General features: G+C 40.6%; 1 protein-coding gene across 1 annotated transcript; it reads right to left on the bottom strand.

Moving 5' to 3' along the window:
• Positions 1 to 6,849: 6,849 nt before the first annotated feature.
• LOC307032258 (uncharacterized protein) lies at positions 6,850 to 16,669 on the bottom strand. Its single transcript, XM_079670112.1, has 2 exons — positions 16,183 to 16,669; positions 6,850 to 8,543 (listed from the first exon to the last, which is right to left on the bottom strand). The coding sequence occupies exons 1-2, from the start codon at positions 16,430 to 16,432 to the stop codon at positions 7,306 to 7,308; spliced, it is 1,488 nt and encodes a 495-aa protein (XP_079526238.1). The 5' UTR covers positions 16,433 to 16,669; the 3' UTR covers positions 6,850 to 7,305.
• Between the last annotated feature and the right edge of the window lie 601 nt (positions 16,670 to 17,270).

Genomic DNA, 17,270 nt, shown 5'->3' with positions numbered 1-17,270 from the left:
TTGGAATAAAGATATGTTGATACCACAGATGTCACTGTGTAATACCTGTCTAAGTATTACATAAAACGATAAGCAGAGGTACACACACTCACATGAACAGGCAGGCTGTACTGAAAAAGGAAATTGAGAGAAAAAGCTTTCTGATAGGGCACACGTTTTTTTTTTTTTTTTTTTCACAGCATTTCCTTGGTATCGATGCCGGAATAATATCTACTTGTGAATTCATTTGTGTCACATGACAGAAGAAGAGACAGGTAGCCTACTTTTTATGTTTCATATTCAGGTGAGGTTGGTATTGATTTGGTGACGTCCAAGACAGGACATTGAGGTACTGTAACATCAGCAACATCTGGATGAATGTGAAAGCTTTAAGAAATAAAAGTTAGGGGAAGTTTTTTTGGCTTCCATGGCTGGTTATAGACTCACACAAACACATCAGTGGTGTCTATCTTGTCATCTAACTCTCAGCATAAAAAAGGTAAAATAACTAAATCTCCACTCACAGGAATATTTGGCCTAATATAGAGGATGTATGTATTTCAATTGCAAATACAATTTCCATCCATTTGGATTGCATAGTTGTTACATACATTGACTAATAAACTCTATGAAATGCAAATACCTAATTATCAAGCACAAGTACGGGCATGAGCAAAAAATAGGACTCAAGAGCACAACCAGGCAAAAAGGTCTTTAGTCAAGCGTTTAATCCAAAAGGTAAAAATAAAACAGGCAATGATCAAAAAATGTACTGACTGGAAGTAACGAAAAACAACCGACTAAGTTGGCGGAAAACTAATAAAGAAGCAACAAAAAAAAACAACCAACTAGGTTGGTACAAATGCTAAGCAGCTAGAACAATAGCTTACGTCAGGAGAGAAACATGGAGCACTTTCTGCTATAGCCTACAGACAAGACGAACTGGCACTGACCAAGGAAACAGCACAGACTAAATACACAGGTGAGGAGTGATCATTAGGGACAGCTGAGGCTCATTGAGGCCAGGCAGGTGATTAACAGGGAGCGAAGATACACAGGTGAGGGAGTGAGGCGATCAGCCCGGGCCAGGATGTGACAATAATAACTATGTCTACAACCTTATTATCAATACATCCAATGTGTTTCAAATACATTAGAACCAGGCTTATGTATTCGATATAAATAAAGCCTATGCATTTTAAATTCATAAGATCCAGGTTTATGTATATAAAATAAACATAGCTTATTTTGCGCAATAATTTAATAATGCATAAAATGTATATATAAATAGATTTGTATACTTTTATTTTTGATTTATTTATTCTTTTAGGATTTCGGGGAGTATTGTGTGGGTTGTCTAACGAAAGCTCTGATGTGCTGTATTCATGTTTTTTGCATTGTATGATTTGTTGTTGGACCCCCTCGAAAACGACATGGATAATCTCAAGGGGCTTTCCTTTCCTTGTTAGATGCACGAGTGACTGGACCCTACACTCTTCCATAAGTGGGTCAAAAAGGACCCGTATTAGAATAATATGTGTTTTTATGCCATTTTTGTCATTTTGGTTGAGAAAAGTCACTTGTATAATATTTAGTATTATATTTTGGTTCACACTAGGAATATTTTATATTTAATCTTTCACTATTTATAATTTTAGACATTTTTTTTTACATTTGGAAAAAAAACGTTTGGAACATATTGATGCAAAGATCTCCGCTATTCTGAGACCCTCACAGTATTCCAGTCCCTTTTCAAAACTCATCTCTTCTCCTCTTGCCTGCTCATAGCCCACCCCCCATCAATTCATGCCGGTTGATGAAGTTTGATAGTCCTATACCCCCCACCATAACCTTCCCTTATACTGTTGAGTCCTTGAAAAGTCCTATAAAAATATAATGTATTATTATTATTATTATTATTATTATTATTATTATTATTATACTGACAGGTATCAGATCTTGCTGTTTAAAATAATCTTCCTGAGAGGTGTCACTTGTGATGTATTCTGTGTGGTCTACAGTGAATGTATTCCTGACAGCAACAGGTGATAAGAATCAAAGTTTCGGATTCCATAGAAAATACATGCGTGTCATTTTTGGCCCACTTATGGAAGCTTGGGGTAGTAAAACAAAATCTCCAATTTCTTAAAATGTATAACATTCAAATTTAAAATGTGAATGGCATGATATCCAAAACGTGTTTGTTGAGGAATAGCAGGAATATAAAATGATTTAAGAAATGTAATTACAAAGATACTTTAAGAAAACCACCTCACCGGGTCAAAAAAGACCCACTTATGCATCTAGGGGTTAAATAAAGTTTAAAGCGACAATTAAAAGTGTACAGATGGATTTTGTGTGTGTCAGCTGAACCACCAGAGGGCCTCTTTGCACAAAGCATAAGCCCGGAGAACAGATATTATCTTAAAGTTCCTACAAAATATTCATGTAGGAGTGGTTTTATGAATCATAGTGAATATTAAAAAAACTCCATAGTTAAAGGATATTGTTTACTCAGGACAATTATCTATAGATAGTTAACTATATTTTGATGATAATACTTTTCTACTTTTACTTGAGGAACATTTTTATTGCAGGACTTTTACTGTAACAGAGTATTCATACATTCTGATGTAGAGTTTCAAAATAAAAGACCTTTGAAGTCTCATATATGAGCTATCATCCCTGTTTTTGGATGAGAATAAAACAAAGACTGTCCAGTATCATAGATCCATCTTACTCCAGGGTGATAGCAGGACACCCCATGTCGTCACTCAGAAAAAATCAGGACATTCTGATGTACAGTTTCAAAATAAAAGACCTTTGAAGTCTCATATATGAGCTATCATCCCTGTCCCCAATGGTCTTTTATTTTGAAACTGTACATCAGAATGTCCTGATGACCCTGGAGTGAGATGGATCTATGATAGTGGACAGTTTTTGTTTTATTCTCATCTAAAAACAGGGATGATAGCTCATATATGAGACTTCAAAGGTCTTTTATTTTGAAACTGTACATCAGAATGTCTTGATTTTTTCTGAGTGACTAGATGGGGTGTCCTGCTATCAACCTGGAGTGAGATGGATCTATGATACTGGACAGTTTTTGTTTTATTCTCATCTAAAAACATGGATGATAACTCATACAATAGAGATTTCAAAGGTCTTTTATTTTGAAACTCTACATCAGAATGTCCTGATTTTTTCTGAGTGACTAGATCATGGGATGTCCTGCTATCACCCTGAAGTGAAATGAGTCTTTGATACTGGACAGTTTTTGTTTTATTTTCATCTGAACACAGGGGGAGGATTTTTTTTTGACTCTACCGTAATGCATAGGATATTCGCGCACCGCAATATCACGTGAGGGCTGGCTTGACCGCAGTCTAAACTAGAGAGAGAATCGCTGTCAAGGGGGCTACAACTACAACAAGATGAACATATTTGACCGTGATTTAATTGTAATACACGTTTCAAAATGATGCTGAAGTTACAACATATTGATACCGGATAGTAAAAACCATGAATTAAGGCTTTGACAAGTCTGCAGACAGACGGCAGGCGAAAAACCTTTTAAAATGCGTGTTTTCTAATGGAGATTTTGCTAAGCTAACGTTGTAAATGCTCCGAGCCTCCACACTCACAACAACGGTCTATACAGACATAAATAAACCAGCGACTGTATTCGTCATGACACAGACAGTATGTGGTTTGTACTTGTTTAACTTTTGTCTAGTTTCTGAACAGATATGAAGAGCTGTGAGCTCTGAGTGCTAAGAGCTAACGGCTGTGTTGTTTTTCTGGGGAGCTCATCGAAGATGACGTCACGGCTCCGCCTACACTGCTTTACTAGATACTACCCCAGTTCTTCACGAGTCTAAAAAACAACTCACGTCAACGCACGTAAGCAACGTGGGCGCCAACGTGAGCGCTCTCGTGACCAAAATATTTGACGGCGCTGATTGGCTGAAATTATGTTTCGGCGGCACAGTTTACTATTGAGACTTTTGCAACGTGCTGGTTACTGCTGTTTGGCTCGGAGGCAGCGCCCCGTAATGATAAACTAATGCCAAGGGCAAGGCCAGGCAGGAAACATGTGACTTATCAGTAACTTTAAACTTCGTAACACAATTTTAAACAAGATTTTATTGTAGATTATACATTTTACTGATACCAATTGTATGATATTTACCATGTTCATTAAAAATAAAAAATATAAAATATATATATTTTTGAAATATATATATTTTTAAATATTTCTTTTTAAATTTAATATTTTTTTTAATATTTTTTTTTGTATGTGGGAGGAGGTGGGGCGGCGCCCCTAGCGCCCCTATGGGCCGGCCGCCACTGCTTGGTATGCATGTATTTCATGTTAGCTTAGCTTCTTAGCCTGAGCTAGCTCTGTTTACTTCCAGTTCTGAGGCAGCAGGTCCCGCCTCCGCCTCTTTGCCCTTATTTGGAGCAGGCGGGATTAGACCCCGACGTCGCTGTCAAGCCGTTAGTGGCCGACTCCGCCTACTAAGGGCTTCTCGGCAACTCTGCAGAATCCTATGTGTGACGTCACAGACACTACGTCCATTTATCTATACAGTCTATGGTCACGACTCTTTGAAACATTTCTGTTCCCGGAAATGCATCCACGAAGGAGCCGTGGAGGACCCATCAGTGTATCCTCGGTTATAGCTCCTCCAGAGAGCCTCCTCGACGCTCGATCCTCGGTCCTCGAAGTGCATTTAGAGAAATGAGATGTCCTTCAACATGAAATTCATTTCCGCGTCACTACCGAGCGAGGAGTCGAGGAGTCGAGGAGGGGGATTAAATGAGAAAGGGCCAGAGTAGCCAAGAGAGAGAGAAAAGGAGGAGGACACAGTACAGAGGAGGTACCAACTAATGTGTCCGTGCGGAATCATACCAGCCTGTAGTTCCTAGATTGAATTATGACATATTATACAGTGGTCACCACAATAGCTACTTTATTGATCCCAATTTGGGAAAGTCTTTCGTTACAGAAGCAGCAGTGTGTTCAGACATTAAAATATAAATACTCAAAATACTTAAAAAGTGGAAAACAAATAGCATACTTAAAAAGTGGAATTGTGACATGAATTGATTTCAAAACAATACTTAAATAGTAGGATAGATACTTTCAGATTCCTTCAAAACCCGTTTAATTGGATTTGAAAGCATGTTCTATTATTTATTAAACTACTGTAATGTGATGTGACTGGTTACCTGGACTGGGAATAGGTGTGTTTTATTGCGGGTGCAAGATTATGAAACCACAGACTAGGCTATATATCGAGGTTGGAGTGCGCTAAACATGATTTTGCACTCTTTTGGGTGGGAGGGTGTCGAGCTGTTTAGACCTGCCACCGAGACTCAGGGCCGGTTTTACAGATTTCGAGCCTCGGTCTCTGGCTGGCTGCCGCGAGGCAACACCGATCCCCGGGTGTCTGGTGAAATCGTGCCGTGTGTTAAAGCAACCCAGTCTCATGGCATTTCGTGTTCACCAACCCGATTTTTAATCCATTGATTCGTGTTCACCAACACGATTTTCCCCTTTTTTTTTCGTGTTGCACAGAACAATTTTAAAAGCAATGTATTTCTATTGGTAGTCTCACGGCATTCGTGTTATAGGAAGACCGGAAGCTGTGTGGTTAATAAAAACATGTTCTTACTCAATATCAAGCCACAATTATTGCTTTTATTTTAAATTGTATAATTTCTGACTTTTGTTGCCGTCTGTGAGGAAAATAAATGGGGCTGAGAGCCTCAGGATACTGAAATCTGTATTTTTTAAATCTTTTTTTCCTTCTAATTTGTTATTCTTTTCAAAATAACACACTGTTATTTACTCAACAATAACACATAATTATCCTTGTTTTTATTTATTTGTTTATTTCCATAATCTCGGGCTTTTTTGACGTCTGTCAGGAACTGAATTTCAAAATAAAAATAACCGGATCCTTGAGTAGATCCAGACAGATGGAACAAGAGAAGGTTTCCCGGTCCAGCTGAACTCCTTTCTGCGTCATCTCACCTCTCAGTGGCAGCGAGTGTCTGAGTTTCACTACCTGAGAGCTGAAACCATATGAGCTGTGATCTGATCAGCATGTGTGTGAGCAGTGAATGTGGCCTATCAGCTCTTGTGCATTACCCACATGTTGGTTACACCCATCCTCCTCAGCGTGGATCTGAAGGGGAAGAATTTACAAACGGAGCCTCGCTTACAACCTGCTCTGCATTTGAAAACAGTCTTGAGCTGTAAAGTATTTGTTTTAAATTCAGGCTTTTGTAGCACACGGCTCCGCACTCATGGTAGCAGTGGTGTAAGAAGTATTCAGATATTCTACTAAAGCAAAAGTACAGATACTACAGGGTAAAAATACTGTGTTACAAGTAAAAGTACAAAAGCATTGGTATCAAAATATACTTAAATTACAAAAAGTATGTGTGTTTTATCACAGTTAGTAAATATAGAGCTAATTTGAATAACCTTATGTCCTGCTGCTGGATATCTTATCCTATAAATAACTGTCAAGGTGTATTTAATAATTGATTTATATTTTTGAATGATCTAATAATCTATATCTACCTAGTAATTAAAAGCTGTGAAATTAATGCAGTGGATTAAAAAGTACAATACTGTCTTTTAAAATCTAGTAAAGTAGAAGTATAAAGCAGCATAAACTGAGACGTATTGGCATCAACCACTACTTACTACTTACTGTGCGTAATGTCCCATTTTAGAATCATATATATTGAATTACTGGATTATTTCATTTTTTATAGATTAATGTTTTTGTTACATCCCTAATAAATTTTAGGGAAATGGAGACAGTAACAAACAACCAATAACAGTCATGGTGAAAGAGAACACAAGTTTATTTATTTACACCAGAGAAAATGCCCAGCTGCACAGGCAGGAAGTGATCAGCTGATTACCTGCAGTGAGAAAAAGGGGAAGAAGAGAAAAGAGCAGGAGGAGGGAAGGTCAGCCCACCTTAAATGAGCAGTGGGTGATCAGCAGGTGAAAGGCAGGACACAGGAACCTGGTCCTGAAGAGATGTAACGATTATTAAACAAGAAATAGACAAGTCAAGGAGTCAGAGAAATTAACTTTTCTGATTATTAGTGAATCGGTTGCAGGCGGGTGAAATCAGGCTTAGGCAGTAACGTATTACATGTAACGGCATTAGGTCATCAGGATACAAAATAGACAAATGTATTCCCTTACAGTTACAGAAGCAGCTGACGACCAACACACTTGTGTCTTTTGAAACGATTACGCCAATTAAATCTTTTGTCACAAACTCTGCAGCTCTATTTTTCCTCTCCTGTGTGGACTCTCATGTGTGACTTTAGATGTCCACTATGTGAAAAAGCTTTCTTACAGACTGAGCAGCTGTGTGGTTTCTCTCCTGTGTGGACTCTCATGTGTTCCTTTAAATTTCCACTCTGTGAAAAAGCTTTCTTACAGACTGAGCAGCAGTGTGCTTTCTCTCCTGTGTGGACTCTCATGTGTGTCTTTAAATGTCCACTATTTGAAAAAGCTTTCTTACAGACTGAGCAGCTGAATGGTTTCTCTCCTGTGTGGACTCCCATGTGTCTCTTTAAATGTCCACTATGTGAAAAAGCTTTCTTACAGACTGAGCAGCTGAATGGTTTCTCTCCTGTGTGGATTCTCATGTGTCTCTTTAAATGTACACCCTGTGAAAAAGCTTTCTTACAGACTGAGCAGCTGTGTGCTTTCTCTCCTGTGTGGACTCTCATGTGTTTCTTTAAATTTCCACTATGTGAAAAAGCTTTCTTACAGACTGAGCAGCTGTGTGGTTTCTCTCCTGTGTGTACTCTCATGTGTGTCTTTAAATGTCCACTATGTGAAAAAGCTTTCTTACAGACTGAGCAGCTGAATGGTTTCTCTCCTGTGTGGACTCTCATGTGTTCCTTTAAACTTCCACTCTCTGAAAAACCTTTTTTACAGACTGAGCAGCAGTGTGGTTTCTCTCCTGTGTGGACTCTCATGTGTTTCTTTAAACTTCCACTATGTGAAAAACCTTTTTTACAGACTGAGCAGCTGAATGGTTTATCTTCAGCACTATGTTGTGGATCACTGACAGATTCATGTCTATTTTTCAGTGAGTTTGAGCCTGATGCTGGTTCTCTGGTCTCTTTCCAATCAGCACTGTCTTCAGTGTCAGGTTCAGAAGAGTCTTCAGTGTCGTCCTCAGTCTTTGGTTGTAAACTGCTCTCTGGATCTGAGTTCCTGGCTGGTTGTGGTCCTCGACAGTCATCTCTATCAGCTTCTGTTTCCATGTGTTCAGTTTGTCTTTGATGAGGCTGAGAGGACTGAGGTTTCTCTTTATCATCTTCACTCTTCACAGGGTCAGGAGTGAAAGTGGACTTGGTGATATCAGCCTCCTCCAGCTCTTGAAGCTGCTCTCCCTCCTGTTCCTGCTTAATGTGTGAGGGGGGCTCTGGGTCCTCCTGGTCCAGACTGGTGCTCCATTCCTGCTGTTCAGGGAGAAGCTCTTCTTTAACCACCACCAGCTGCTGGACGTCTGCAGGAAACAGGAAACACACAGTCAGAACAAACTGTTAAGTGTTAGCATTTAAAAATCGAATCACCATTACGGCCCGTCCACACAGCAGCGTTAAAAAAATCTTGAAAATCTTGGAGGTGGGCGTGTCTGAAAGCTTGGGGATTTTTTGCGAGCAACGCGACGAACAACCAATCACATGAATCTCACGCCCCCGACATACAAAGCAATAGTAATTTTAAAACGAAGTACACTGGATATAAAATCCCCAAATAGGCGAAAACCTACCAGTTTCACCCACTGTCTCTGCCACCTCCCTCCATGCCTGGTTCCTCCGGTTTGTATCCCGGTAAATAGTTACTGGTCGTAAAGAACCGGGTGATTTGCTACCGTAATTTCTCGTTTTGAATATGAGGAAATTAACTGCGGTATTTCTCTCCCAGCTTACACGCGGTTTGATTGGCTAGCACTTGTACTGTCAGACTTGCATAAACGGGATTTGATTGGCTGACGCTTCCACCTCAGCTTCAAAAAGTTGAACATTGCTCAACTTTTGAATCCTGAAAATCCTGGAAACCCTGGAAATCTTCACTTTGCTTCCCCACAATGCAGTTTGGCGAAAAGCGAGGCAACGTGACGTCACCCCATTCAAAGTGAATGGGCAGAAGTGCTGGAAGATTTTTTAAGGCTGCTGTGTGGACGGGCCGTTACAATTGGAGACATTTTGCAGCCCTAATTAATGCCTTTGATTTTATATTTTCACATTATCTTTCTTAGTCCCACCTATTGTGTATCTGCGAATGGATCTGGCCCTTCCTACATCCAGGACATGGTTAAACCGTACACCCCGGCACGTGACCTCCGTTCTGCATCAGCCAAACGGCTCGCTGCCCCCGCACTGCGAGGGGGACCCAAGTTCCCATCAGCAAAAACACGTGGACTTGCTATCCTGGCTCCAAAATGGTGGAATGAGCTCCCCATTGAAATCAGGACAGCAGAAAGCTTACACATCTTCCGACGCAGACTGAAAACTCATCTCTTTCGACTCCACTTCGAGCGATAGAATTATTAACAAAGCACCTATATACTAATAAAGGGCTGGCTTATCTAAAGCCAGTTGAGTAGCACTTGAAATGTTTTAGCTCTATGAAACCTGATGTACTTATATGATTCTGTTTTCTTCAAGTTTGTATTTTGTTGGTCGAACGCACTTATTGTAAGTCGCTTTGGATAAAAGCGTCAGCTAAATGCAATGTACTGTAATGTGTTGGCTCAATTCACCTCATGTAGCCCACCCCCTTTGAAAATGAAAAAGGGTTTTTTCTTCTGGCATAGCCGCAATGTTAACAATAAATTGTATTTGGGATCGTTCACAGATACACTACGCCTACAGTATAGAATTCAAATACTCTGTTACAAATTAAAATCCTGCATTCAAACCTTAGTTAAGTAAAAGTATGCAAGTATTAACAGAACATTTTACGGCACCTTCTTATGTAAAAGTAATGATGGTGCAGTAAAATGTTCCCTGTCAGTGTTTAATTTATGTTGTTTCTTGATTATTTTGTATGTTGCATTTTACTGCTGTACATGTTCAAAGTTGCGCTTGTATAAATGATTAGAGATGAGGGAACCTGCTAAATATTAAAATGTGTGTGTTTTCTATATACAGGACAGTACCAGTCAAAAGTTTGGACACCTTCTCATTCAATGTTTTTTTTTGTTTATTTTAATTGGTTTCAGTGTTTACCATATATACAAATAGCGATAGCGCAGCTATATAACATGTACGATGTACCACCAGAGGAAAGAATACACTGGACCGGGTGTATTCTAACCTGAAGCATGCCTACAGAGTGGCACCACTCCCCCATTTAGGTCTATTTGACCACCTGTCACTGCGTCTCATCCCAGCTTACACCCCCCTCAGAAGTGACACCAAGCCGGTGGTCAAATATATGAGAACCTGGCCCGAGGGGGCACTCTAACAACTGCAAGACTGCTTCGAACACACAGTATGGGACATATTTGAACAGACAGACATGGAGAAACACACAGAGCCTATCTTATCCTACATCAAGTTCTGCACAGACACTGTAACTGTGGAAAAACGCATACGGGTCTAACCAAACCAAAAACCATGGATGACAAGAGCGGTGCGGTCTCTCATGACTTCCCTTGACACAGCCTTCAGGACGGCTTGGCAAGGGCGAATCTGAGGAGAAGCATCAAGGCTGCAAAGGAGGACTGAAAGGGAAAAGTGGAGGAGAATCTCGCTCATAAAAACACACGGTGCGTTTGGCCGGGCCTTCAACAGCTAACCAACTATAAGGGCAAAACATCTGGCAATACTAGAGCTGACGCCCACCTTGTAGAGGAACTAAACCACTTCTTTGCTCCCTTTGAGGCTAGCAGACCCCCCCACTTTTCTACTCTGCCCCTGTCCCTGCAAACTACCAGCTCCATACCACCTCCCACTCTCAAAGAACATCAGGTGACGCTGAGGTCTGTGAATCCTGGAAAAGCCGCAGGACCCGATGGAGTACTCAGCAAAGTACTCAAAGCTTGTGCTGACCAGCTTTCAGGGGTCCTGACCAGGATATTCAACCTGTCCCTGTCACAAGCTTGCATTCCATCCTGTCTGAAAACGGCTATCATTCCTGTCCCCAAAAAGACACCAGTCAGAGAGCTCAACGACTACAGGCCCATAGCCCTAACATCGGCGGTGATTAAATGTTTCGAAAGACTGATAGACGACTACATCAAAGCCAGCCTCCCACCCTCCCTCGACCCTCATCAGTTTGCCTATAGAGCCAACAGATCCACGGATCATGCCATCGCCACGGTCCTTCACACAGCTGTGAGCCACCTAGAAGGCCCAGGCAACTATATAAGGATGCTGTTTGTCGATTTTAGCTCAGTTTTTAATACCATCATACCTGACATACTAGTGGAAAAACGGTCAAGCCTAGGTTTGCCCTCCATCTTATGTGCCTGGATTAATAATTTCCTTACAGACCGTCCTCAGACAGTGAAAATAGGCCCCTACTGCTCCTCCACCCGCACCCTCAGCACTGGCTCCCCGCAGGGCTGCGTGCTGAGCCCTCTACTCTACACTCTCTACACCAGGGGTGCCCACACTTTTTTGGCTGGTGAGCTACTTTTGAAATGACCAGCTCACCGAGGTCTACCAACCAAAAATAAAATCCCAAATTGAAAGGGTTGCTGAATAACACGTTTTATTTATAAATGGGATAACTACAATAGGACTGCAAAAAACGACTAATTTGATAATCGATTAATCTATCGATTAATAAAACGATTAATCGACTATTCGGACTATTACTGTATGCCTTGCACAATTTCTCAAACGCTCTTATTTAGCCATCAACTTTTAGATTTAGATTGAGGTTGTTTTAGGCATGTGGAAACTAACAATGAAGACAATAAAGATGAATACTTGATTCAAAAATACATATATTATTAAATTAACTTAGACAAATTGTGAACAAAATTAACATTGCTTTTTATTAATTAAATCAATAATATTTCACATCAAAAGAAACAATATTTAAAAAAAATCGTATTAAATAATCTGATGACAGAACTGTAAACAGAATAGCTGAAACTTTAACAAAATAAAGAGTAACTCTGTTACCTCTAATCATTAACCCATGTTTGTATAATTGAGTTAAATCCCTGTGTTGCTGCTAGCATACATAATACCTGACGTGGAAAAGTTACTCGTGGGTGGGGGGGGGTACAGAGATACTAGAAAGACAGTCGAACCCGGTGCATTCCTCCGTCTGAATGTGGTGCACTTTTGCTAAATGTTTAGACAAATTGCTCGTGTTACCGCCCTTACATGCTAAACACTATTGGCAAGGAGCATTGTCCAACTCAAGACGGGTAACATTTAACCACACCTTGGATCGCTTCTCTCCGCCATCCCCTCCGTGTGTTGCTGCATGTAGCAGCTGCGTGTGTGTAAACTGCCCCGCCCCCTCGCACACAGACGGGGGAGAGAGAGATCTCGTCTCGATCGGAAAGATCAAAAATACACCGACCATAGACGCATTTGTTTGTCTTTTTGCATGTTAGAAACGAGTTGGCGACACTAAGACTGCGAGATAATGTTTTTGTAGCAATAATACATGACCTTTCTCTTTCTCAACTCGCTACTCGGAGGGAAGTCGCTGTCATATGCCTTGTGAACACTCCGATAATGCCTCTCCACGTTAACTTTCTTTGGCAGAGCGACGCTTGCTTTACAAATAAGGCAAATAACCTTTGAATGTGACATCACAACAAAATATTCTTCCTCCCATTCTGGGTGGAAGTGGTTTGTCTTTAGCTTTTTGCTCAGTCCCGCACTCAATTTGTTGTTTGTCTCCTTAACTTAATTTTAGTTTTCCCGGCACTTGACTGATTTTGTATCGCTTTGCATTCTGGGTTAACAGACTGGAAAGCGATAGGTTGCTTTTTCTGTCAATCAAGTAAACTCCTGAATTAAGTGGCAGGGAGGCCAAAGGAGGAGGGATCAAAACCTGTTTTGTCTATTTTAACGAAGCTGGATTCTTTTTTTTATGAATGACTCGTGATCTACCAGCATTGCCCCCGTGGTCGACCGGTCGACCGAGGTCGACGTACTGGGCACCTCTGCTATACACACACGACTGCTCTCCCATTCACCCCTCCAACTCCATTATTAAATGTGCAGATGACACCACTGTGGTCGGCCAAATATATAAGGGAGACGACGAGTCGGCATACAGAGGCGAGATCCTGAAGCTGTCTGTGTGATGTTCAGCTAACAACCTACATCTGAACACAAGCAAAACAAAATAAATCATCATAGACTTCAGAAAGCACCTCAATGGAGAGAGAGTGGAGAGGGTCTCCACCTTTAAGTTCCTGGGGGTTCACATTTCGGAGAGCCTCAGCTGGACAGCACACACCACTGCAGCAGTTAAGAAGACCCAGCAGTGATTACACTTCCTGAGGGTGCTTCGGAGAAACCGACTGAACAAGAAGCTGCTGATGTCCTTCTACCGGGCGACCATCGAGAGCGTGCTGTCATACTCCATCTCGGGATGATATGCAAGATGCTCAGCTGAAAGCCCTGCAGAGAGTGATCAGGGTGGCAGAGAAAACCATCGGCTGCCCCCTGCCTTCTCTGGAATACATCTCCACCTCCCACTGCCCCAACAGAGCTAACAAAATAATAAAGGACAGCTCTCACCCAGGTCACAGACTGTTCTCTCTCCTGCCTTCAGGGAGAAGATATAGGAGCTTCAAGTCACGGACAAACAGTTTCGACCCCTGGGCCGTCAGGCTGCTTAACCACCACACATAATGCAATAACCGTAACCATTCTCACACATACACATCTTTTCAAATGCACTTTATATACTATTTTTATATCAATATTTGTAACTATTTATTCCCCCATATGATTGTTTATGTTGTCTGTCCTATTGCCGTGTTTTTTAGTGTTATTTATGTGTCTGTATTTTTTGCTCACCGGGACAGAGTTGCACTCTGAATCTCGTTATACTCTGTGTATAATGACAATAAAAGGCTTTAACTTTAACTTAAATATATATACAGAATATATTATAAATACATGTTGGCAATAATTGATTGATGAGATTTTACATTAATTTATATTAATGTTTTAATTACTTAATGACCTTTGTACTAGTTCCCCTATTCTTTATCAAGTAACATTTTAGATGTGTTTAATTTATTATTGAACATATTTCTTCATGAATTATTCTCGCGCAATTTGAATTAATCCAAAGTATTTGTTTTTATCTGCTTTTAAACATTTAAAAAGAAAAGGTGAATAAAAAAGCACAAACTAAAGTATCAATGTATGTCACATTTAACCAACTAGTGCCTACATGTATGGGTAATATTTAAATCAGTACATTGAATAATATGCCATTTAATTTATTAAATGGCATATTATTCAATGTATGTATTTTTATAAATATATTTATTTTGGTAGGTTTGCTCTTCCGTAATACATTTTAATTATTATAATAACGTACATGTGTCTAATAATACTTACATACTTTTACTTAAAGGTGACCTGTCATGCAAAATGCACTTTTGTGCGTCTTTTATACATGAATATGTGTCTCCGGTGTTCCAGGGAACTCATCAAGTGTCAGAAAACACAACCCTCCCTCTTTTCCTCCATACCCAAATCTCTTAAAAAGGGGCTGCAACGGATCTGATACAGACTGATCCAGATTTGAACAAGTGGCGCTACGGCTATAGAGCTCCAGCGGATGATGTCACATATGCTGGTCACGTGACGAGAAACGAAGGGGGCAGCCATTTTGGCAGTAATCGCGTCAGTAAATTCATTGGCAGGCACTGGCAGACTGTCGAGGATGGTGGATAACTGCTGTGCACCAGGTTGCACAAATAGGCGTGGGAAGAAGAAAGGTGTATCTTATTATCGCATTCCAAAAGACGCGGAGAGGAGGGAAAAGTGGATCGCAGCGATTAAAAGAGCCAGGAGCCGTCTGAACAAGACTGAAAGATGGGACCCCCCGGCCGTTTGCTTTCGCTTATGCAGTGATCACTTCATATCAGGTGGGTGAAGGAATACAGTACAATGCTACAAAAAGTTTTCAAAAAGCAAAAATACAAACTAGTTTCAGACGCACTGCAGTAGCTATCCAAGCTAATAAACAAACATGCTAACGTGACACTGCCGTAGCTAGACAAGCTAATAAACAAACAATGCTAACGTGACACTGCCTATCAAACTGGAATAATTTAATACTTACCCTTGCAGTGATGATGCCGAAGTTTTTGGATGTAAGACTCCACAGTTGAATGTTGTTTACGAAGCCGGACTGACACCATTTGTAAGCCTCCAAGCTTTTGTAAGCTCTGAGGGAGTCTCCTGAGTACACTGATGGAAAGCTTACAAGATAGCTGTGGATGTCCGCGTAGCGCAAGTCGGGTACATCGTCTTCAGAGCAGGAGGTTATGCTCTTGAAAAGCACACCGGGTGCATTATATGGGTCGCTTATATTTAATCTTTCTAATTTTGTACTATAAAGCCGAATTTCACTTGAATTAAAATGAGATGTATACTCGCACGGTAGGAAAACGCTGGCGCCGGTCGTCATGTTTACTGCCAAAATGGTGGCTGATAACCAAAAGTCACGTGACCGCAGGAGCTCTATTGGGCCAACTCCACCAATCAGGAGGAGACAGCCACGGACATTGCCGTTCGAAAGCTCTGGAGACGCTGTAGTACATATGCCAGGCCTGTAGATGGTGCTGTTCTCACAGAATCAGCCCATGAAAAGACAGTGTTAAATTGAGCGAAATGAGGAATGGCTAAAATGCATGATCTGTTTGGTATTTTCACAAATAAAAAGTATAAATATGCCTTATATAGGTATGGTCCTACACTATATTATTCAAATATAGCATGATAGGTCCACTTTAAATAAGATATGAATGCAGTACTTTAACTTGTAATGGAGTATTTTCAGTGTGGTGTTTGAACTTGTACTTCAGGATCTACTACCTCCAGCTAGTGCTGATAAAGGGTCTAAAGTGTTATTAATGTGACAACAAAGTGCTACTGAAGAGTGTAAAGTGTTGATTAAGGGTAAAGGGAACATACCTGATCTGTGTATCCGAAGCTGGGGCTGTAAAACAGCGTCAAGTAGTTTCTGGAGTCTCTTGTTCTCCTCTTTGGTAAGAGACAGCTCCTCCTCGAGATCTGCTATGGTCTTTTCAAACAGAGCAGATATCTCTTCAGCAGCAACAGTGAGTCGCTGCTTCTTCACCGACAGCAGCATTTGGACTTTACTCATGTTTCCTGGATCACCTTTTCCTGCAGACTCCGTTAAACACACCGGTTCTCTCTCCATCAAACTCTCAATCTAGTGTTGCTAACGTGTTTCCAGCTAGCATGCTAAGCTAGCTCCTATAGTCCGAGGTAAACGCTCCAGAAAAAAGAGCACACAGTCCATTCAGAGGTTTATCCAAACACACAGGTGATGGATCAGTAGTGCTGGAGCTCTCACACACTTTCTCAGGAACACAGAGAGAGAGAACCGTAGCGACGAGACGCCACATGGATTCAGGTTCTTCTTCTTCTTCTCTCGGTTTTTCTTCTTCTTCTTCTCTTGCTTTTGGCGGATTGCAAACAACTTGAAAGGTGCATACCGCCACCTACTGTACATGAGTATGAATCATCACATCATTCAAACTCTTTAACTTTAATATGCTCTAATCAAAATAAATTTAAAATAAATCAATAAAAGCATGAAATAAATAAAACAAAAAACAAATCTATGTTCTTTCCTGACCTAATGTTAAATTATTTTTCCTACCCCAGTTTCACTCAAGAATTTAAACAGTGCCTTTCTGGTAGCTCTTACTCCCTCTCCTTTTGTTCTCAAAACACCAACCACACTCCACTCCCTCTCTCTCTCTAAGACTTTAGCCTTTAATTGTTCTCTTTCCGCTTTATAGATGTCACAATGTAAAAAGATATGTTCTACATCTTCTTTTACTGCACAGTTCCCACACTTGTTACTGTCACTTCTCTCCATGATATACAGCATACTATTCAAAGCCGTGTGATTTATTCGGAGTCTCGCCATCATGATTTCCTCCCTTCTGTTTCTTTCTTTATGAATATTAATTGTAATTGTATTTTGTACTTTGTGATAGTCCTTGCCTTTCTGGTCTTTCTCCCACCTT

Source organism: Notothenia rossii, assembly GCF_949606895.1.
Source record: "Notothenia rossii genome assembly, chromosome: 3".
NCBI classification, from domain to species: Eukaryota; Metazoa; Chordata; class Actinopteri; order Perciformes; family Nototheniidae; genus Notothenia; species Notothenia rossii.
The sequence above is the reverse complement of the archived record's forward strand: the minus strand, read 5'-3'. Positions and strand labels throughout refer to the sequence as shown.